Source organism: Electrophorus electricus, chromosome 1 (genome assembly GCF_013358815.1).
Source record: "Electrophorus electricus isolate fEleEle1 chromosome 1, fEleEle1.pri, whole genome shotgun sequence".
Taxonomy (NCBI): domain Eukaryota; kingdom Metazoa; phylum Chordata; class Actinopteri; order Gymnotiformes; family Gymnotidae; genus Electrophorus; species Electrophorus electricus.
Genome location: NC_049535.1, coordinates 12,896,352 through 12,918,575, shown reverse-complemented (window position 1 = coordinate 12,918,575; position 22,224 = coordinate 12,896,352). Strand labels below are relative to the sequence as shown.

The 22,224-nt window shown below is 40.7% G+C and overlaps 2 protein-coding genes across 4 annotated transcripts; one reads left to right on the top strand and one right to left on the bottom strand.

Annotated features, from left to right (window-relative positions):
• Positions 1–2,692: 2,692 nt before the first annotated feature.
• On the bottom strand, positions 2,693–6,361 carry LOC113583703 (poly(rC)-binding protein 3-like). Its single transcript, XM_027020170.2, has 12 exons — positions 6,287–6,361; positions 6,142–6,165; positions 6,013–6,045; positions 5,769–5,885; positions 5,497–5,628; positions 5,163–5,291; positions 4,710–4,856; positions 4,096–4,137; positions 3,750–3,825; positions 3,346–3,398; positions 2,921–3,090; positions 2,693–2,747 (listed from the first exon to the last, which is right to left on the bottom strand). Exons 1-12 carry the CDS (start codon positions 6,359–6,361, stop codon positions 2,693–2,695), a joined length of 1,053 nt encoding a protein of 350 aa, XP_026875971.2.
• An 8,378-nt stretch (positions 6,362–14,739) lies between these two features.
• Positions 14,740–21,915, top strand: slc19a1 (solute carrier family 19 member 1). 3 transcript variants are annotated; one of them, XM_027020174.2, is made up of 6 exons: positions 14,740–14,824; positions 15,893–16,519; positions 17,598–18,378; positions 18,776–18,968; positions 19,351–19,492; positions 20,096–21,915. In XM_027020174.2, exons 2-6 carry the CDS (start codon positions 16,247–16,249, stop codon positions 20,273–20,275), a joined length of 1,569 nt encoding a protein of 522 aa, XP_026875975.2. In that variant the 5' UTR covers positions 14,740–14,824; positions 15,893–16,246; the 3' UTR covers positions 20,276–21,915. The 3 variants fall into 3 exon arrangements, with proteins under 3 accessions (XP_026875975.2, XP_026875973.2, XP_026875972.2); XM_027020172.2 differs by having other exon boundaries at positions 14,764–14,820; XM_027020171.2 differs by lacking the exon at positions 14,740–14,824 and adding an exon at positions 14,892–15,136.
• The last annotated feature ends 309 nt before the right edge of the window (positions 21,916–22,224 follow it).

Genomic DNA, 22,224 nt, shown 5'->3' with positions numbered 1-22,224 from the left:
CTTATCAAGATAGGCTGGCCTGTTGGTATATAACATTGAATCACCATGGTGCAATTATGGCATTGAATTACGGATGTACAATGTAATTAGTGATGACCTTTAGTGTATATATAATGTTCATGTAATATATAACATCGAATTAGTTGCATTGCCTGTAAGCAGCAAAAAATGTACATTGTGCAAATGTACATTACTCACGTAATGATGTTTAAATAATGCATACATGGAAAAAACATTTAAAGCCTATCATACAGCATGCTATGCTATAAACAACTAAATTTCCAGAAAGTTAAATAGAAATATTTATACTTCAAATGCACATATTAACCACTACTGTGTTCAAAATGAAACTGAGAATCTAACTTTATAACCCAGATGTACTTTTATCATCTGGATATGTTAGCATGGATGTTAGCATGGCTGTAGCTTGAAGATGCACTGCTACAAATGACATGTTTTAAAGATTCACATCGTTACATTCAAATGCAATTAGTAATTTTCCTCTTCTAATTAGAAACATCACAGTCAAAAATCATCTGGAAAAAAATGCTGAATTATACCTGTGACTAACAAAACAAAAACCCAATCACTAAATGTCTTCTCATTATGTTTATCATAGGATTACAGTCAAAACAGAATTGCTTACAATACACAAATATAGCAGATAACAAATATGGCATTTAACATGAATTTTTAACACACTGCTAGGTCATGTTTCCATGACATATTAAGCTACCAGAAAACAATAAAATGTCTGAGTCAGTGCAAACCAGTCAGTCATCTCCAAGTGCAGGGCCAGAGAAACGTTTGATGTTCTGGTCATCTTATGGAGTGCTCTATAAAGATCTTGACAATAACACTGCAGGCATATTTAAGAAACAAGTTCAATTTGCCTGCAGTTTGAACATTTTGGCTACATACACATTACCAACCTGGAGTGAATCAAATCCAATTTTTGCCTTAATGTGTGGACGCACAAATACTACAATCGATGTTTTATTTTTAATCAGATTTGAGTCACTTTTGTATGTGCTCCTAGATCAGATTCATATCCAGTTTGTGAATGTGCCATGTGTGAATGAGAATAGCCAGTTCAGAATGCATGTGGCTTTTTGCCTATATGCACCTGTTTAACGCTGTTGTCGTTAGCCAGCACCAGCAGAGCATGTTCACACAGCCCGTTCACACAGCAGGTAAAAGTAGCCCAAATCCAATCTTTCCTTCCATATATGATGCAGATTTGTCATTTAGATGGCAGTGTGAACAGGAAAAACCACACTGAATCTGACATTTTCAATTCCAATTTGTACCATTTCATATGTGGTACATATGTGGTATATGTATCTGATACATGGCAATGCAACTCAGTCTGATCAGCCAAATTGGAATTCCTGCGACTTTTCATGCAACTTCAGTCGTTATAATCTCACATTACCTTGAAGGGCAAATGGATGTGTCGCGAATGGCCACCCTCCTCATGTCCCTGATGTCACGGTTTCCCTGTCTTCCTGCACTCCCTGGTTCCATGCCTTAGTTTCATTTTCTCCACCCCTGTCTGTTCCTCTATTCCATTCCTTGTTTTAGTTTCCGTTGTTCCCATGTTCACCTGTATCTGTTTAGTGTCTGATTGTCTTGCTTATTTAAGCCCTGTGGTTTTGTCTTCTGGTTGTTGGTTATTATGGTAAGTTATGTCTCTCTGTCAGGTTTGCATCGGCATTTTTCTGTGTACTCCAGCCGTGTGTTATATTACCCTCAGCACCCCTTAGCCTCTGTTTGTTTTACCGTTCATGTTCCCTCATTTAATAAACCGCCTCCTGCATTTTGCATTCTACCTCTCGTCTTGTTCCTGTCAGAAGCGTAACAGGATGACTCAAACATTTGCGGTGATGCTTCTGTACAAACAAAATTTGAAGGCTCTTATCAACTGCTCCCTTTTCTCATAATTTGTTACCAAATTGTCAGCTGGTGTCCGCTGCAGAATAACACGAGCATTAATTTGTTTTCTGCATGTACATCACATTTTTTTCTATTGTTGGAATTTATTTAGATGTATACTCATGATTAGTAGACCATGCCTTTCAGGGCATGATAGGATGGTGGGAGATGGGAAGAGAGGTTGTGATTAAAACAGGAGGACTTCCAGTTGTGACCTGTCTCCCAAACTTCAGTTATTTCATAACTTCATTTTAAGACTCGTAGCTTGTCTTGCTGGATTGCTTGATGACACTTTAAGCATTTCTGCATATTTACGATAAAAGGAGTGAAATAAGAACATAACTGATTCTATACATTCTGCATGCTATGTTTCTGTGCTAACAGATCATATGGGTTCAATCCAGAAGAGTTAAATTGACAAGAAAATAAAACATAAAGCTTTTACTGACAAACCATGAGCATTCTTTACAAACTACCTAAATTCTCAACAATTGCTGAATAAATTAGCTACAATACAAGAAGATCATAGACACATGAAACATAAGTTGTATATGGCACCTCACACTTGCACAGATGATGTCATTCCTGTTTTATGAAAGGAGTCACATACAGACTGAAATGTTCTTTCAATTCCATTCACACTTGCTCAGAAGCAAACCTAAGTAAACTGTCCATGTCACTATGGAGGCTCATGGAGTCCAAAAAGGGATACAATGGGATGATTTCATAGCTTTTCACACGAGGACAGCCCAGGGCTTCAAAAGGTCGTCATAGTAACAGGATCAGTCCACATTGCTGCCACATCCTGAAACCTGCCAACAGCACCTGGATATTACCTCTCTGAAGGGATACATCAAACCCATGCCTGGCATGAGAAATGAGTCCCTTCTTTTCAAGGTACGGGGCAAGTTACCCAGGACTGATTCTGTGGCAAGAATGACATGACACTCTCAGACAAATGAACAAACATTGCGATTACGCTTACCTGGCATTAATGAGATACTGTGCCAAGCTGATGTTGGCAGGTGTGCCCATGATGGTGATCTGACGATCTGATGACCCCTCCATGGCGTTAGCGATTTTGATCTGAGCCCCTGACATATGACGAATCTCATTGATTTTTGTGCCCTGGCGTCCAATTATGCATCCTATTAGCTAAAGAGAGATGTTATGGGTTATGAAGAATACTAAAGTATGAAAGGAGTAATTAAGTATGATGCAGTTTGAGAGGCAAAAATTAAAACTACTTTAGCTTTGCTTATACTACAGGCATGGTAGTAGATATACCAGCCTAAAGACATGTCGATGGGAACTGGGTGTTTTATTGTTAGCCTTGGACAATGTTAGCCTAGTGTGTGTAAGTCTAGGCTAGTGTTTGATTTTGACAAGATTAATAAAGTCAACACTCACATCATTTGGAATGGTAAGCTCATGAATACTGGTCTGTGAACTGGCATCCAGACCTGCAGAACAGTGATAGGATGGTGAACCATCTCTCACAGAACCATCTCTCACAAGCTTTGAATGTTATGGGATAAATGGCTGTAGCAAACAGAATGTATTTCATAATGGATGCAACATGTGACCGTTTTCTAGGCCTGTTTTGCTTTAGTAGTTTCATGACTGCTAGCAGTGCTCCAGCACTTCAGATGGATGCCGTCTAAATATTAACTCAGTGGAAGATCATGACATATTGACCGGATCTCTCCCAAGGGTAGAGGAGGTGAGGGCAGTGTGAGAAGAGTGAGAGAGTGAGAACAGTTCTACAGGAACAAAGTGAAGGGTGTGAGCAGGTGGGGTGGACAGGTACATACCAGGGAAAGTGGGTGTGGTCTGTCCAAGGGGGGGGAGGGGGGTTTGCTGCATACCCAGCTGATGGAGTTTGGTCAACTGCTGGGGAGGGGAGGAGGGACAGGACAGCTAAGAGGTTATCGTCACCACCCAGAAGCCTCCACATCCTCAATTAAGTTCTCTGGACAGGATTTAACAGATGGGTCAAGACTGCAGAGTTCTAACAGGACTAAACCTGACATCAGGCTGTGTGGATAAGGTCTGTGCTATTCCTGGTACAATTGTTAACATGTCAGTTAAGTTGAACAGCAGAAGCAAAGGCAGTAAAAGAAAGATAGATTAGTGAATTAAATAAACCACTCTACTCACATCGGGATGAGGGATGGCAAACTGCCCCTGAATGGTGTATGTCTGGAAAAGATATCACAAGGGAGGAATTCATCACACAAATGTCAGAAAAACTCATATTTTCTCTTAGGTGTCAGGCTTGATTTGTGCATCGATATATCATAAGATCAACCCAATACATCAATATATCATATGACATCAACCCAATATATAAAAAATGTTATGTGTGAGCCAATGTTTCACTCATCAGTTCTCACTCCTATTAACATCTGTAGAAAAAGAAGTAGTGTATCAGGACTGTATCAGGACTGCACAATATATCACTTGTTAATATTGCAGTGTTGGCCAATGTAATTTTGATATTGTGAAAAGTTACAAAGTGCAAATGAGCAATATTTTTGGTTGTCTGCTACAAGTGTCCTTTCTGGATGAAATGGGTGCATTTATGAATCATAGCAACCACATGATCCAACAAACACAAATGATAATGTAGAATAGCCTTTATTACTGTAACACAGGGTTTTCCAGTGTAAGGTAAGGTAACTTGCATTAACATCACAGTATAGTATGAGTTCCCTAGTGTGCAGGTTGGAGTATACATGGTGAGAGGGCAAATGGTATGAGAGTGCACTCACAGGCAGTGGCTGGTGCTGCAGCAACAGGCTGAGGTTGGTCGCTGAGGGTGCCGCCAGCCCATCTGCCCTTACCTGCGCCCCGGAGAAGATCATGGGAATAGAGGCAGGCTTAGGCCTGTACGGGATAGTGGCACCTTTGGGTGGACACTGACAGGTCAAAAAAAGGCAAGGTCAGTTAGCAAGATTTGGACAGGGAAAGAGGAACATGGGTAAGGGGGCTCAACAGATGTCCGGAGCGAGATGAGAACAGGAATATTCAGCCTACCGAGAGACCTGCAGGGCCTCGGGTCCATATGCTCAACTTTATATGCACTGACACAGAAGGTTCCCACCAACATTTGGTCACCCAAAAAGTAAAGAATGTCGAGTGAAGTGACATGAGCCTCACAAAGCATTCCGCCCTGTTGTGTGAACCTTATAACACCACCTCCAGCATCAGCATGCAGACCTCACCACCAGCATCAGCATGCAGATCTGCTTCACACAGTGAATGATGGCATCTGGAGTTCCCGAGATGGTAACAGCGCGCTCGGTAGAGTTTGGTAGCATGTCTCCTGCCACCTGCACCTGGGCTCCTGTAGACTGAACACCAGGAGCAGCACCATCACCTGGAGGAAAGGCTACACAGCAACACTATGTCTTGTAGCTATATTGCATCAGCATGGCTTAAGCTCTGGACACTTGTGTTGTTTATTTGGTTTATTGTGATTTACTCAGCCTGACCTGTGTTATAATGATCAGTGGGAAAGTTAATTCATTTGAAGTAAGGCTGTGTAGCACAGCTTACCTCCCTCATCTCCTTGATCTTAGAGCCTCCCTTCCCGATTAGAGAGCCACACTGGCTGGCTGGCACTAACAGACGCAGGCTCACTGGAGGTTTACTGGTGGCCTGGCTGTTACTCATGGAAGTAACAATGTCCTGAGAGGGAGGGACACACTCAGTTCTAGTAGATGTTGACCACAGCCTTCAAAAATAGTCAATCAAGGGTAATGGGTAGGGGTGGTGGTGTTTGAGCTTGTTTCTGCACTGAGCTTGATAACGGGAGGTAGATGAAGTACCTCTTCAAACTTGTATGCAATCATGGCAAAAGCCTTAAATATGGCATCTGTAGGCCCTGTGATAGTGACTATCCTTTCGGGACAGGTCCCTTCTGAAATGTTTATACGGGCACTGCTCTGTGGAGACAGTACAGGTGAGACAGTAACTCATGAAGCATTGTGGAACAGGAAGCAGAAAGGGCAGGAGGAACCACTGCAATGGAGTCTGATGTAGACAATGTCTGAACCACCAAAGTAAACCTACCTCCTCACGCATTTTCTTCACTGTTTCTCCTTTCTGAAAAAAAGAAAATAGTGTTTTTTTGTAAGACAGTAAATACACATGCAGTTAAAAATGAGATGTACTCATCCATAAAAAGGCAGGTTTTCTCACCTTGCCAATGATGCTACCGACCTCCTAGAATGTGAAGTGATACCTAAATTAGAGTGCTGCTGCTATTCAAGTATAAAATCCACATTGTTTAGCCCTGGCCCCACTGAAGAGAAACAATTGTCTGGCTCATGTGGTTGACTTTTACCTTGCCGTGCATGAGGAGCCTGATGGTAAGATTGACTCTGAGTCCCCCCTCTGATTGGACATTGGTATACTCCATAGCAGGGGGGAGGATAATGGGGCTTGGTTTGACAGTTAACAAGGACCTTTAGGTGAGTTTGGGAGTAGAGGGTTTAACAGCCAAACACCTATGGGTAAGTAGAAAATCAGGTGAAAAAAAAATGGTATATAATTTATTTTCTAAAGGGTTACAATTTTTTAATGCATTCAGGTGTAGTTTAAAGAATAAAAGAATCTTACAGAGAACTTTGTTAAAATTTTAAAACAACAAAAGCTGAATGGCATCCCATTGTAAGAGTATTTCTGGAATTCAAAGGCAGCTCGGGAAAGGTCAGAATACGATCTATGGATTTACCATTTCCAGGACAAGATAAAGTGTAACATCAAAATTCTGCATTCTCTAATTCTGCCCCTCTCTGTAGCCTATAACATAGTCTGAGAATATCTGAGGAACATCTTACAATTATAAATATAAGGGTGACACAAAGACATAGATGAGTGCCTGAGTCTCTGACAATGGTGAGACATTTCTTTTCGCTCATAAATGTTTCAGCACCTTGCAGGCACAAGGGTATTGAAGAAGCTTGGATGATTATGGAGGAATGGGACTGCAAACAGATGTCCTACAATCTCCCACAGAATGCCAGATTATGTAAAATCTTAAATCCAGATTATCCACATCCAAGGGTTAGAGAGTAGCATTTTCACATAACAAAAATAATCCACAGAAAACCATGATGACCAATGCAAACCATGAAGGTGACCAAGAACCTCTGACAGAAGCACTAATAAGATCCCCTCGAGATGCTGAGGGCATTAGAGAAGAGTGTTTGGATGAGTAAGAGATAGCACAGGGCAAAGAATATCAAACCTTACTTTTCATGTTTTAATCATTCTGTCCATACAATGCTAAATACATACAATGAGAATAATCATTACAATACTAAATGAGGTTGTTTGGATATTTGGTTCTTCTGCTTTGAGCTACTGCAATAATATGAGACCAGAGCAGGAAAAAACTGACCATACATGGTGGGTATGTCTGTATGTCTGTCTGTCTCCCTCCCTCTCTCTCTCTCTCTCTCTCTCTCTCTCTCTCTCTCTCTCTCTCTCTCTCTCTCTCTCTCTCTCTCTCTGGGACTAGTTTAAAATATGGCTCGATTGATTTCGCTTAGTGTAGCAGTTATAAACGTGATGTTTTAATACATTCTGCAATTTCTCCTAAACACGTGCAACATAATTGTATCATTTTCTATATAAAATTGGGCATGTATGTTTTAATGAGTGTAAGAAGTCTTGTGTGAGGTGTGTATATTTGGTGCATGTTTCTCTTTCTCCTGAGCTGCACTGACTGCATTCGTTCTTCTCGGGACTTCTGTTTCTTGTGATGACCATTTCTCTCAGGTTATGGACACTAAGTCTAGTCAGAGTCTGTCTCTCTGTCTCTCTCTCTCTCTCTCTCTCTCTCTCTCTCACACAAACACTCACACGCGCACATAATCACGCATTAATGACATGGGTCGAGAACAAAGGTTTTGTCAGGACTCAGCCAGGGTTTTCCGTCAGTATTGATCTGCAGTTTAGCGCTTGCGCTGATCACGCAGAAAGTGTCTTGCGGTAGGAGCAGCATTTCTCACGACGTCCGACGTGGAAAGTGGGTCAAGCTTTCTGCTAACGAGCGTCTGACCTCTTTTGCTGCGGCTATCGAATTACGCACGCTTCGCGCTTGGCCGGGCGCTGTTCGAATCCCACCCCCACTCCACTGCGTGGAGCCTCTCGGCCTGGCGCCTACAGCTTCAGACATAACAAAGAAGGACGAGCCCGCTGATGCGTGAACGTCACAATTTGCAAAAGTCGATTTCAACAGTAAAATTCGTGTTTACGCAAGGACTAACGCAACATGGGGGTCTCATTTTTAGTACCCTGGTGTTCTGATTTTAGTATATTTGACACGATCTTCAACTCGGAAGGGCAGAAGAGTCAAATGCTGAATCACAAACAGACAAAACCGGGGAATGATGGCTGTGAAAGTACACATTTGCAGCTTATGCTTACTTCAGTTATTACAGAAAAGTGAACTGTCTCGGTGTATCTCAGTATATACTCGAAAACACGAAAAAATGCGCCGCTAAAACTAATATTAAAAAATGGCGGGTTGTTACCAGCTTGCCTTCAACGTTAATATGTCCTCAATTTTGTTTCATAACTACACTTTTCAAAATGGCCACAAAAGCAACTATGCGCAGGCACAGGTCCTAAACAGATCTGTCGACTTCTTGCCTCTAGTTATTAATTAATGTTTGGTGTTCATCAAATTCCTACAGTTGCAGTCTTCATTTACTCTTAGCAGAAAGAAAACATACATAAATGAAAAATACTGATTTGAAAAAAAAAGTCCAGAAAATGGTACCATTTAAATGTACTTTCCATACTAGTTCAAAGTATAGTATGAGGATACAGTTGCACATATTAGTATTAAAGTTTAGTAGAAGGCTCAATTCATTTTCAAGTTCAACTTATTAATAACTAATGTTAATGACTTAGCTTTGCTCTATCACACTAAACACAGTCCAAGACTGACAACCAGGGAAACTGCTATAATCTCAGTCCCTATCAAGACTATGAGAGTAGTCTTCAGTGTCTGGAATCCTGTCACTTCCATGATATATTTCATGTGATTCTGATAAAACTTCCTTAAAGTCAGTGGATTTGAATGGATTAACTGGACATAAGTACCCAGTGATTCATTTAGGCTACATTATTTCCCATTAGAGATGGATGCGCTGTTTTGTAGACAGTGTGGTAGTGTGATTAAGAGAATCTCAATGAATAAGTCTCTTGAGGGATGGAAAACGCTTTATTCTGTGCTGTGCTATTGTATTTGTGTAATTAGGTATAATAGCTCAAACACACATGTCCTTGACAATCAAATCAAACCATTCCCAAACAACGTTCACAAATATTTATGAGACAGGAGTAGGTCATTATGATTTAATGATGAATTGCATGTAAAAATGGCCTAGTATCCCAGAGCATTATCAAAGCCAGTTAAACCAAAATATATCCAAAGATAATATATTTGTTTAGAAAATGCTGTATTACATAGCACAATATGGCCATCTATGAGATACCCTGATACGTTAATACCTTGAATTCTTTTAAAAGACTTGGCACAACTAGTTAAAATGATTGTAATGTCAATAATAAGGTTGTAATGTCAATAATAAGGTTAACTTTGTTAAATTGATCATTTTAAATATTAATACATATTTGGAACACAAATCACAGTTTGACAAAACACAAAACACCTTAAAAGAAGCATTACCTCAGGTGTAGCTGGAATCCAGTGGCTGCCACTTTCAAGGTTTGCAAAGTGATTATTAAAAACAAGAACGACAAGCAGGAAAATGATTTCTCTCTTTGACTAAAGTCAGATCAAACTGCAGCTTTCGATTGGCTGGATGATTCAATCATGTGAACTAGTTGTCACAACACGTGACTTTCTGGTTTTGGACAAAAGGTGAATACAGACATGTGTAGTTGGATTCGCGTGATATCGGGGTGCATCCCTGAACTTGGGACAGTGTTGGGACAGTGTTAGGAATGTGGAAATCAGGTCATAGATGCTCTCACACAGGGGTTCCCATCCTGAGGGTTGCTCATAGCCACCCAGCGTGCCATTACTGGCCCGTGTGGCTCATCTTTCTTTTGCAGCCTCAGTTTCCTGATTGTGCAAATGTCTTAGTGCAATAACAAGTATGTCTGATATAGAACATAGGGGAGGTGTGTCCTGATGTGTCTGATATAGAACATGGCGGAGGTGTATCCTGGCATATAACCCACTCCTTGTTGTGGACACTACACAAACAGCCACAAACAAGCACATTTGAGTCGTGCTGTGCTGCGCTGCAGTAATGTTAATGCTGGATAAATGTTGTATTCTATGTTCTGCACCCAACTTCTTCCATCAGACGTTGTTACTCAGAGTTATTCAGAGTTATGAGATTTGGCTGCATCCTCTACAGAAATCCATGGTCGTGTCAGATGTTGGGACATTTGTGGGGGGGATTAAACTCCTGTCAATAAGACTGAAGCCCCTCCATCAGAGCTCAAATAATTTACATGCACACATATGATCTCAGGATAACACCAGGGGCGGTCAGACATGAGAAACCCCAAACAATATGGATTTTCTGACCCACTTCAGCCCACCACCCTGTGGTAATCAGACTTCATGAGAGTTCTTCCAATTAGTCCCCTACTAAATCTTTAAAAATGAAAAAAGCAATACTTCTGTATTGAAATTAAGACCTAAACACATTGATTCTTTGCTCATTGCTACAATCAAAATGGAGGACAACACATATCTTGGTAACTACTGAATAGCTCATGGGAATATTGCACAAATGGAGCATTAAATTTGTTCCACATTGAAGCATGTGGTGCACCAGTGAAAGGATGCTCCAGCAGGGAAAGTGCAGTTTCAATTCAAGGTTTTGGCTTGATTTTGGTTTAGAAATATATCAAGGTTAATAAAGAGATTATCAAACTAAATAATCTCCTATTTTAAACACTAAATTCTGTGAAACTGAACTGAGAAATGAAGAATACACCCTGCACGTCTGAAATGTGGTATGATGTCATAAGAACTCTAGTACTTTATGCTTTTCAGCCTTTAACAAACTGAAAAATATTACAAGTTGGCCATAAATTGGAGTTAGAATCCTGAAGAATAAATTGTTGTGGTCTTGGTTTCTGAGTGCACTTTGTTCAGATCCTATAAGGAAGTTCAGTTCAATCCAGTACCCTATTCATTTTATGTCATGATTATTATTAGTAACAAGTACTACAACAATAATAATAAATCATCATTTGTGCTTCATTATTGAAATGTTAAGTAAATTACCATCTCATAATCAGAAACCTCAGCAGGGATATGTGAATATGCTGAGTGCTTATACACTTTAGAAGTGTGAAATAGTAACACCTGAGACAGCCAGTCTCCAACAGGAACTGTTTTCCCTCAAATAAGGGTTATTATGTAAAGAGGTTATTACTTAAAGAGGTGAGCAGGGTTTTGGTGATCTGCCTGAGTGATCTGCCTGACTCTGCTTTAGCCATCTTATCTCTGTTCTAGCTGTAGACTGACCTACAATGCCTGTATGGTGTACAGTATTGTGAGCAGCACCAACCTAGTGATGGGCCATAGAACACCTGCAGTAACAGTGATGTAATGAGCCCACACAGGCATGAAGAGACTGCCAGACTAAGTATAGTCGAGTAGAAGTTGTCATAAGTGGTCTGACACACCTGCACTCTGGACCAATGCAGTTCTATTTAGTGAAGGAATGTAATGTAGTCGGTTACTGATCATCCACTGCAGTGCTGACATTTTGCTCTTTCTCTCAATACTCTTATCATAACAAAAGCAGTAATCTTAACAAGCCCACTCCAAAAGCTTGTCAGAAAGCCCTCAAACAATTTCAGTGCTTCTTATGTTCTTGACGTCAAAATATCTCAACTGCACCGTATATCCTTTCCATGTCAAGAGTGAAGTGAGGTTTGAGCTCAGTAGCCTGCAGGCAGAGCCTCTTACAAAAGCGAGAAAAGCCTCTCCCAGTCTCAGAAAACATCTCTACTTGGGCCTGGACATTCATCTGTACAATGGAAAATGGCTGACCTTCTTTGACTGCTGTTGTCATTGGGCACAGTAATGGATTGAGATGCCTATGAGCTGAAATCTATATAAAGTGATGTCTGTTGTACACTGGATGGGTGGAAGCCTTTGAATTAGATACAAAGATCACACTTCACTGTTGGTTTAATTGTTAATCTGTTTTGTGTGATGCTGTGTGAGTCCATGAAGGGGAATCTTGCTTATGATACATATTTATGAATGTTCCTCACATTTAATTTACATTTATGGCATTTAGCTGATGCTTTTATCTTAAAAAAAAACCCTTCCAATTATGACTGAGTACAACTTGGGCAATTAAGAGTTAAGGGTGTTGCTCAGGGGCCAAACTTTGGCAACTTAACAGGGGTGGGGCTTGAACCAGCAACCTTCCAATTACAAGTCAAGTACCTTAACCACTGAGCTATAAAAGTTAATAGATATATTTTCTGAAAAAATTTGGAGTCCCACCTATTTGCCCAAGTTTTACAAAAGATTTTGTAACACCTTCTGTTGGTTTGAATCATTAAAATTTAAGCTTGGTACACGTGTTTTATACTGGTCACACAGAGACGAGGACGAGTTATCACAGCAGACGCCAGCTTTACAAGACCTTCTACAGTTCCTCTCTTCCCCTCATCCTTTTATTTGCATTTGAATAATTCTCCCATTTTGAATCCTTTAAATTGTTTTCCTCACCAGCTCTGTTAATTCAGTGCACATGTTTGTGAGGTGAGAAACAACCACAACAAGAGTCAGAATAAATGTCAGGTTAGTACTTAGCTACTACACCATGATTTGGGTTTAGTCAAATAATCCAAAAGCAGTTATACACATTTTTACTATGCACATTCTGCAGCAGATGATGGCGCTCAGGCAATGTGAAGGTGTCTGCATCAGTTCCACTGGCTGTTTCAAGTTTTCTGAGTCCAGCTCATAGTCAAAAGTGATCCAGTGAAGCTTTCATGTGGGCCAATTTATTTAGTCATGTGTAATACACATAAAAAATTGAAAAACAGAACCATTACTGTAATTTAAAATATGGCTCTAAAAATCATTTGAACCCAAATCTCCGAATTGTTATGAAAAGCTTAAAAGTAAAAACAAACAAAACAATCAGAGTAGCTGTTCGCCAATGTTATGTTCTCAAATTTAGTTTCTTATTACAGAACCAAGACATTAACAGTGTGAGGCCTGCATTATACATTGTAGACACAAAATCCTGAGTGCCAGATTCCTCATTTATTTTCCTGTCACGTCTTGGTAACGAATCTTGCACCCATTCGCCTGTCAGGAAAGCTGCTACTTTCGTCAGTGACAGTTTCACCAAACTACTCCGCACAGCACGAACCCTTGAATGACGTTGCTTTGTAAATTTGACATTAAGTTACAATGCTGTGTTTAAAACACAGTGTAAAATATATTTTTTAAAGATACGAAGCACCTCATGTATCTGGATTGTAGTTCAGGGTTAGTTTAGCAGGTGTCAGGGTCTTTGTTTCTGCCTTTGGCTGCTTTTGCCACTGAAAAGACCTGAACGTCAGAGCTGGTTGCCCCAGAGAAAATAATTAAGTTAATTGCGCCAAAGTGTTTTGGTCTGCTAATGAGAAGCGGATATTTAATACTTCAAATTTAAAAAAAATGTGAAATAAAGATAAATTGAAAGGAGAAAAATAACATTCAAACGTAAATCTATATAATCCGTGGTGTCGACGCCCTCCAGACCGAAAGCTGTGAATACATAACTAATTTCTTCTTCTCCGGAAACGCGAGATTAGCGAGCTACGTTCAGTATTCGCCAGACATTCGCGTAAGAATGGCTTGGTTACTAAAAATAACAGAACATGTACACTCTAAAAAACTTTACATGCAATTAATATTCTATTCTGATCATTTAACAAACTACAACCCACGACCGCACTAAAGAATAACATGTACACTCTAAAAAACCTTTCATGCAATTCATACTTACTGTGATCTTACTCAAATACAACGGTTTAAATGCTGATAGCATTACAAGACGTGTAAAGATCATGTGCGATTTAGCGACGAGTTCATATTGGGCTATACGACATCTTTTCAAAATAAAGTCATAAGTGTACCGAAATTCAAATGTACAATTGAACATAAGAACACTTGTGAAAAAAAATATTATACATCAGATTTTCTATATTTCACATTGACTAGAGTAGATGGGGCTCACTCTTAAATCACGTTACCCAGAGTCCCATTTGTGGCCTGAGGTGAAGTACACACAAGAAGAAAAACATTTCATGTGCATTTGAGCATGTGAAACATCTAACACATTTGTGAAATTAGATTATATGTCAAAGATCATATTTTGAGCTATTTTGAGGTTCTGTGGAAAAAATATAAGTGTTTCTGGAGCTACATACTGAAAATATTTTCTTATATACATTATTCCATGTTCTGTCATCAAACCTACAGGCAAGATCTTTCTCCCACACTGTTCTTAAGGAGTCATGAGTTAACAAACCTCAATGAGACAGCACAGAATATATAGATATGAGATTTTATCATCCCCATCTACTCTAGTCTGCCAATGCGAAATATAAGATCTCTGACGTGTAATCTATTTTCACAAGTGTGTTAAAAGATTCACATGCGAAATATAGGAAATTCGACGTATAATCTTTTTCATAAGTGTGTTAAAAGGTTCTCATGCAGATTTTAACGTCGTGCACATGACTTTTATTTTGAAAAGACGTGTTGGCGCTGAAGCGCCGGCCCACATATACTCGTCAGTAAATCAGACATGATCTTTACGCATCTTGTAATGCTATCAGCGTTCAAAGCCATTGTGTGTGAGTAAGTTCACAAGACATATGAATTGCATAAAATGTTTTTTAGGGTGTACATGTTATTCTTTAGTGCCGCAGTGGGCTGTAGTTTGTTGAAGGATCAGAGTACACGCGTTTAGCACGTGTTTATTCCATGGCAGCGCGTTACTCTTGCAGAACACGGCATTCTTTAACTAAGTTTGATCAGTTCAGTGAAGGCATTCTCTGTCTTTTAAACAAACAGTTTACCTGTCCAGCTAGTGCTGAGGTTGATCAGCATCGAGCACAAGGCTGCTTAGTTTGCCCCACAGAAGATATGCGGGAAGACACACGTCTGTCTGTAGGTTTCTGATCGCATCACGTCCGTCTGTAGCTTTCTGTTTCTGTTCACTTTGTTTCAACATACAGAAAACGTTTTTAAAAAGCTGCACATGTAGCTACATGCAACGTGTAATGCTTCGGGAAAGAGCGACGGGATGACGTGTAATGAACTCTATTGGCTTAATTTGTCTGTATTATTGAGTTGTATTTGTGTCGCGATGTTTGCGTTATCTTCATTTGCATGTAGGTGGTTTCGTGTAATTTTGTAACTTAAAACACTTAAAACCCATTTTGCTTTTCCTAGTAGTATGACGAGCAACAGAAGTAGTCTTGCTGTGTATTCCATGTTGTTTAGAAGTGTTATGAAAATATGACGTGAAATAATGCATTTGCATTTGGTCGTGAGAAAACAGTAATGCAGTAAAACAAGCCTAGCAACTCCGTTAAACTCTGTGTATGCGCTAACATTTTACCATAACAGTACTCCACAAAATTCCCATGTAATAAAACCAATACTCTTTCAAAACTCAATTAAAATGATTTAGGCAAGCCCTTTTTGAAAAAACTGTTTTTAGCTAGATTTCACCGATCTAATGTGATGTACTCTTTTTTTCTTTTTTTCCCCTTTTTAAAAAAAACCCAATTTATTCACAGGCCAGCCTTCATTGGTATTGCTTCCTGTTGTAATACCAAATTTGTTACACATTTAATACATGTTAGAACATCTTCTGTCTCTTACAGTAAGTGATCACTGTTTTGTGTTTTTCTTTTGCAGGATCTGTTATTGTCAGACTTGCAAGAGAGACAATGGTTAGGTACACAGTGTTATTTGTAGATTGACATATTCAATTTTTAAATAGTGAACTATAAGCCCATCCCTCATTTTATGAAATCTTGATTTCTATTAAGTCATTTTTTGAATGCTTAATGGCTGGTTGATCTTCTAATGCACTACCGACACCACACTGGGTAAATTCCCTTTAGAATATAAAAATAATTTTTTTTTTCTACATTTTAATACCTCCTTGACTTCCTTTAACATTTCAGTATTATGTGACATCCTTTGTCCGGATTTTTATGGAGTGACATAGCCATCCTAAGTTGTAGTATTGCTAGGCAACTGTAGAATATGGTCGAGTCTGTGACGTATAGTGGGGAGGAAGGAGATCACAGGGATAACTTGAGCACAGATGAGAATAAGGATGCACCCAAGCCTGAGGAGCCACCACTGTGCATGCTCGACATGCAAGCAGACCCGAAGGAGCAAGCCCAGAAACCCGGTTCCTGGAAGTGGTCCGTGGTCTTCCTGTGTTTCTACGGCTTCATGGTCCAGCTGAAGCCAGGCGAGCCCTTTATCACACCACAACTGCTGAGTCCTGAGAAGAACTTCACCCGAGAACAGGTGCGCCTCGGTGTGGAGTTCAAAGTTACACTTGACAGCCCTTAAGGTTCCTTTTTAGCTATGGATTTGTTATTAGTTATTGGATTCAAATTTTAACCCAGAGATTAAGTGACTATCTGTTTTATTAATTACCCACTCCTTTTTTGTTTGTTTTGTTGGTCGTTTAAAACAAAACAATCATCATATGCTTTCTCTGTAGCACCCCGGGGTTGTGTATTTCTGTAGCATCTGTGGTTGTGTTTTTCTGTAACATCTGTGGTTATGGAACCTTGTTTTAGGAAAAGGTTGTTAGTGGGTTAGCGGTTCCAGATGAAGTTCTGCTTGGTTTGCACTGTCTTGTTTGGGCCCCATGCTAAGCGGTAATAGCTGGAGCATAGTTGCTTAAACCTGGTCAGAGGTCACATTCCTGGTAAATGGGTCAGACAGGCTGTGAGCTATTGCCAGATCTTGCTGACTACAGATACCTCTGTAGGCATGTTTTACTGGGACAGTAAGTGACACGGAGTACATTTTATGAAGCATGTGATTTTGAGCATGCACTGCACGTGGTTTCCCTGAAAGCCCCTGAAACCAATGGCACCACATGTAAACAAAAAAAAAGATGTGCATACTGCCAACTCTGAGTGGTCTAACTGGCTCTGTGGGAGGACATAGTTGCTGTTTTCTCATTCAGTTACATTTTCACTTCAAGTGAGTTCCACAGCACATGTACCATCATTTACTGCCACCAAGTGCTGCTGTTTGTTTAACTAGGTCATTATTCAGACTAAGGGGAAGGGGACTAAGCAGACTTTGGAACTAACTATCCTAAATGCACTCCTGCCAGTGAAGTTGTGTGTGGTCATTAATAACATTGCGCTTGTGAAGTTTTGATGTGTGTTTATTTTATTTGTTAGGGCTAGAATTAATAGGCAGTTATTCCATTGCTGAATATACTGCAGGGGCCGATGCTTTCTACTGGGTGATCTGAATATTCCGATGCTTCCTACCAGGTGATCTGAATATTCCAATGCTTCCTACCGGGTGATCAGTCCTTGGGCTTTCCTCATGTCTTTCTGTTGTCGCCTTGTGTGTGCAGGTGACCAATGAGATCAGCCCAGTGCTCTCTTACTCCTACATGGCTGTGCTGGTGCCCGTGTTTCTGCTGACCGACTACCTACGCTACAAACCTGTCCTGGTCCTCCAGGGCCTCAGCCAAGTCTCCATCTGGCTCATCCTGTTTCTTGGCACCTCCCTGCTGCAGATGCAATTTATGGAGTTTTTCTACGGGGTCACCATGGCGGCTCGCGTAGCCTACTCATCCTACATCTTCTCACTGGTGCCGGCAGGCGTTTACCAACAGGCGGCTAGTTACTCTCGCTCCTCCGTCTTACTGGGCGTGTTCACCAGCTCTGTGATGGGTCAGCTGTGCATGTCACTGGGGCATGTCACGTACAGGATGCTCAGCGCTGTCTCGCTTGCCTTCGTCTCGTTCGGCCTCCTGCTGTCCCTCTGCTTGCCGTGGCCTAAACGCAGCCTGTTCTTCAACCAGAGCCATCTGGAGGAGCAGGGGGCCTCCCACCCACCTGAGCTCGACGAGATCAAGCGAGACAGAGGGGCCAGCAAGGCCCCATCGTCAGGCTGTGATGGAGGCGGTGCCCCCTGCTGGGCAAACTGTGTGTTTGTTGAGATGTTGAAGGAGTTAAGGAATGTTGTGAATGTGTCTAACCTAAGACTCTGGAGCCTGTGGTGGATCTTCAACTCCACTGGCTATTACTTGGTGGTGTTCTATGTGCATATATTGTGGAACAAAGTTTACCCTGCCACAGATCAAAAACATGTCTACAATGGAGGGGTTGAAGCAGCCTCCACGTTGCTTGGTGAGTTCTGCAGGATGTAAAATTACTAACAAATAGCAAAAGTTCTTCTAGATGACAGGAGTTCAGGAAAAACCAGAAAGTAGCTGGACTATATGACCTTTTATCTGCCTGGATACAGTTTGGACTAGAAGATCCTAAGAGTTAATGAATGCAGTTTATTGAAGGCGTTGGCAACTTATACACATCAGTTTGCTGCTCAGATGGAGGCAAAGTCCAAGTTCTGTAAGAGATCACTGAGTTTGCCCGCAGCACACGACAGATATCGCAGACTAATGAAGAGTGTCACATGAAAACACTTTATTAAAAGCTCTCCATCTTGCATCCTTCAACAGTGTACCTTCAGCATCATTACAAGTGCATGAGCATAACTTTAGGAATGAACACTCTTTTCCATCAGGTGCCATCACATCATTTGTGGCCGGCTTCGTGAAGATCCGATGGAACGTGTGGTCAGAGCTGGTGATTGGTCTCATCACTGCTTCACAGGCTGGCTTGCTGCTTCTCATGGGCTCTACCAACAACATCTGGGTATGCTATGTATGCTACGTCCTCTTCCGTGGCTTCTACCAGTTCCTGGTGCCTATTGCGACGTGAGTACCACAGGAGTGCTTGCTCCAACGTTCTGTAGTGTTATCACATTAGAAAAAGGGCCTTCAGGGTTGGGGTTTAGTTCTGTAGTGTACAGTTTATTTTTAACTGTTTTGCAACTTCTGCCATTCCATGAATTGAACAGTTATGCATTCTACATCAGAACAGGCCTCTTAGAAAATGGTACCTGTGGTAACTGAACATGTTAATTTTGTGAAAACACAGAGCTCCTCACACAAGAAGAGCTGTAAGGAAGAATTTGTTGTGCTCGGCTACCCGAAGGGCAAACGGCAAAACATAAAAAATAATCAGACCTTAGGAAAGACAATTTTACAGGCCAAATTGTCATCATATTTCAGCCCTGTTGCTGTCTTCCTCTGTCAGCTTCCAGATTGCCTCCTCTCTCACCAAAGAGCTATGTGCTCTGGTGTTTGGTGTGAACACTTTCCTGGGAACCATCCTGAAGAGCATTATAACTCTAATCATAGTGGATAAAAGAGGTTTGGCTCTGCCTGTGCATTCCCAGGTAAGGACCCTTTTCTAAAGGTACAAGTAATGTGTTTGTGTTTTTTAAAAAGTGGCAAAGCTATCCAGTTGCGTTTATGGAAATGCCCAGCCTTCTACAGATAGATGCAGGACTTCTCCTTCAGAAGTTTACACGGTCTGGAATTCGTTGTGTAGGACTCAGTCCTGTAGCTGTTGTGAAAGACCCAGTCCAATTCTGAGATCTGCCCTTGTGAAGTTATTAGCAAAGACAGCAGTCAACCTTGTGTTGAAAAATGAACTGACCACCTATTAAGTGGCATCCTTAAAGTACAGGATACAGTAGAGTCTGGCACCAAGAATACTATTGATTTTACTGAAGTTTTGTAATTAACCAGGGTACTTGCATTCAGGCTCTGCCATTCAGTAATCTTGTATTTGCTTTTCATTTGCATTAAAAGGCCAAAAAGGCCAAGGCCAAAAGCTTTGCATATGCAAATATGCAAAAATCATAGTGTGTGTGTCCATGTTGCAAAATGTGATGTAACGGGGAAAGTTCCTCATGAATGTCTAGTGTGTCAGCTGTGTAACAGCAGTGTGTTAATTTAAAATTTAGTTTTTAAATGAAATATTTTTTTCCTTACAGTTTTTTGTCTACTTCTTCTACTTCCTCTTGCTGACTGTGGTGTACCTGGGCTGTGCGGCGTGGGTCATCACATGTCATTGCCGCAGTCAGAGGGAGAAGCAGGTGCCTGTAGAGTTGGGCCAGGTGGAACCATTCAGCTCTGAGACAGACCCTCTAACCAACAGAACTGGTGGGAAGTAACAAGGCTGTTGAGTTCAGTTACAGCCATCTGTCCTGTTCTGAGAGGTTCCCGAGAGACTGTGTGTAATTGTCTACACATAAAAACCAAGGTGTACATGTGACACACATTCCCAATGACTGATGATGTGTAAAGGTCTTTGTTGGATTCAGGGTGGAGCTGTTCTGGGGTCTGACGTTGCTGATAAATTTCCACTATGGACCAAGAGGCTGGAGTTGAAAGAAGTGCCTTACAAGTTTCTGAGACTTAACCTGTTTCTCTGTACTTCCTCATCTTTTAAACACCGTTCTATTTGAACAACCGCCAAAGTAGTTTTGGTGTAATGGTGGAGAGCAGTTGATGCATCTTCATAGTTGGTGGGAGAGTCAGATGCAGGCAGTAACCTGAGTTACCTGAGAGTATAGACTTCAGGTTTGTTTCTGAGAGAAGTAAAATTCTTTCAATTCTTTGTTTTACCTTTTTCTTTTTTTTATTGGGCACCTTCTTGGATTTCTCTGTTGCACAGAGTTAACTAGTTGTTAATTATTACTTGTCTTTAATTTTTTAGTCACCAATTTACATGTTTTAGATATTTAAAATGTGAAATTTTGTTGATGACCTCATTAAAAATAAAAAAGAAAGAAGCTATAGCAGCAGATTAAAATGTTGGTAATGCTGGTAATAGCTGTGGTTCCAGGAGGTTGGTCAGGGCCAACAGGGCTGAGCAGAACAGCTGCTGTCTGGCGTGGTGTTTGGCAGGAGAAAGAGTGCTTTGTGTCAGTATTGCAGTCCGACGTCGTCCGTTAACGAACGTGGACTGTGCTAAATGCTGAGAGGTCGAGTCAGTGCAGTGAATGTTTTGTGCTGTACGCACTGAAGGAAGAGAGGAACTCCTCAGTCAGACCCTGACATCACATGGTGTTGCTTGGTACTAATTACAGATCTTTGATGCTAATGGTTCTTGTAAAACTTTGGAGCACTTTTGGTCCCAAACGGCTGAATTAGACGCACACAATGGTTTTTAGTAGTATAAGCAAATTAATTGTGGAACATTTTAACAACAATGATATGTTCTCTTTTAGCACGTGTAATTGTGATATTGGCAGAAGCACACTTCTCTATCCCTCTTCTGGTATTACATGGACCAATTAGGAATGATAATGTAAAATATTTGCGAGAGAATTACCATTTTAGCATTATCTTATTAGTCTGTCATGACCGAGCAAGATCTTTGGTGTGTGGTGGTGGCAATGGACAAGGCAGCCAGTGCTAATTATATTTCATTTTTCTGGCAACAAAAATATTTGCTGTTAACATTGATCAGTATCACCTGTTTTCTATTAGAATGTCTTAGAAATGGCACACTGCTATAAGGAACCCTAGCACCTCTACTGTTCATTATTTAAGACACCTAATTCACACCCTGGCGACTCGAGTATGACATTGCCGTGCGGCCAGATTTGTGTGTAACTCTTGGCTGGGGGAATTTCGCAGCACTACAGCCTCTGAACATGAGCACAGGGCGTAGAAAGTAGTGAGGCGTGTCAAGCCAGGAGCCAGCTCAAGAGGTTTTTGGCAAGCCCATTTATGAGTAGCTGGTTTCATAAATGCTTCTGATTTTTTAAAATGCTTCTAATTAAAAAAAAAGAAAAAAAAAAAAAAAGGAAATGTATAGAATTGGAAAAAAAACAACTATTTCTTAAATTTATGGCATTTATCTGTCGCTTTTATCCAAAGCTACTTACAAATATGACTGAGTACAACTTGAGCAAATGAGGGTTAAGGGTCTTGCTCAGGGCACCAACAGTGGTCATTTGGCAACCTTCCAATTCCAAGTCAAGTACCTTAACCACTGAGCTACCACTGCCCTAAATGAGTTCTCTGATTTTGTTTGCATGTTAATCCGGATCTTTTGACGCAGGGACTACCCGGAACAGAGGAGCAGGGTAGATCACATCTTAATGGTAAAGAA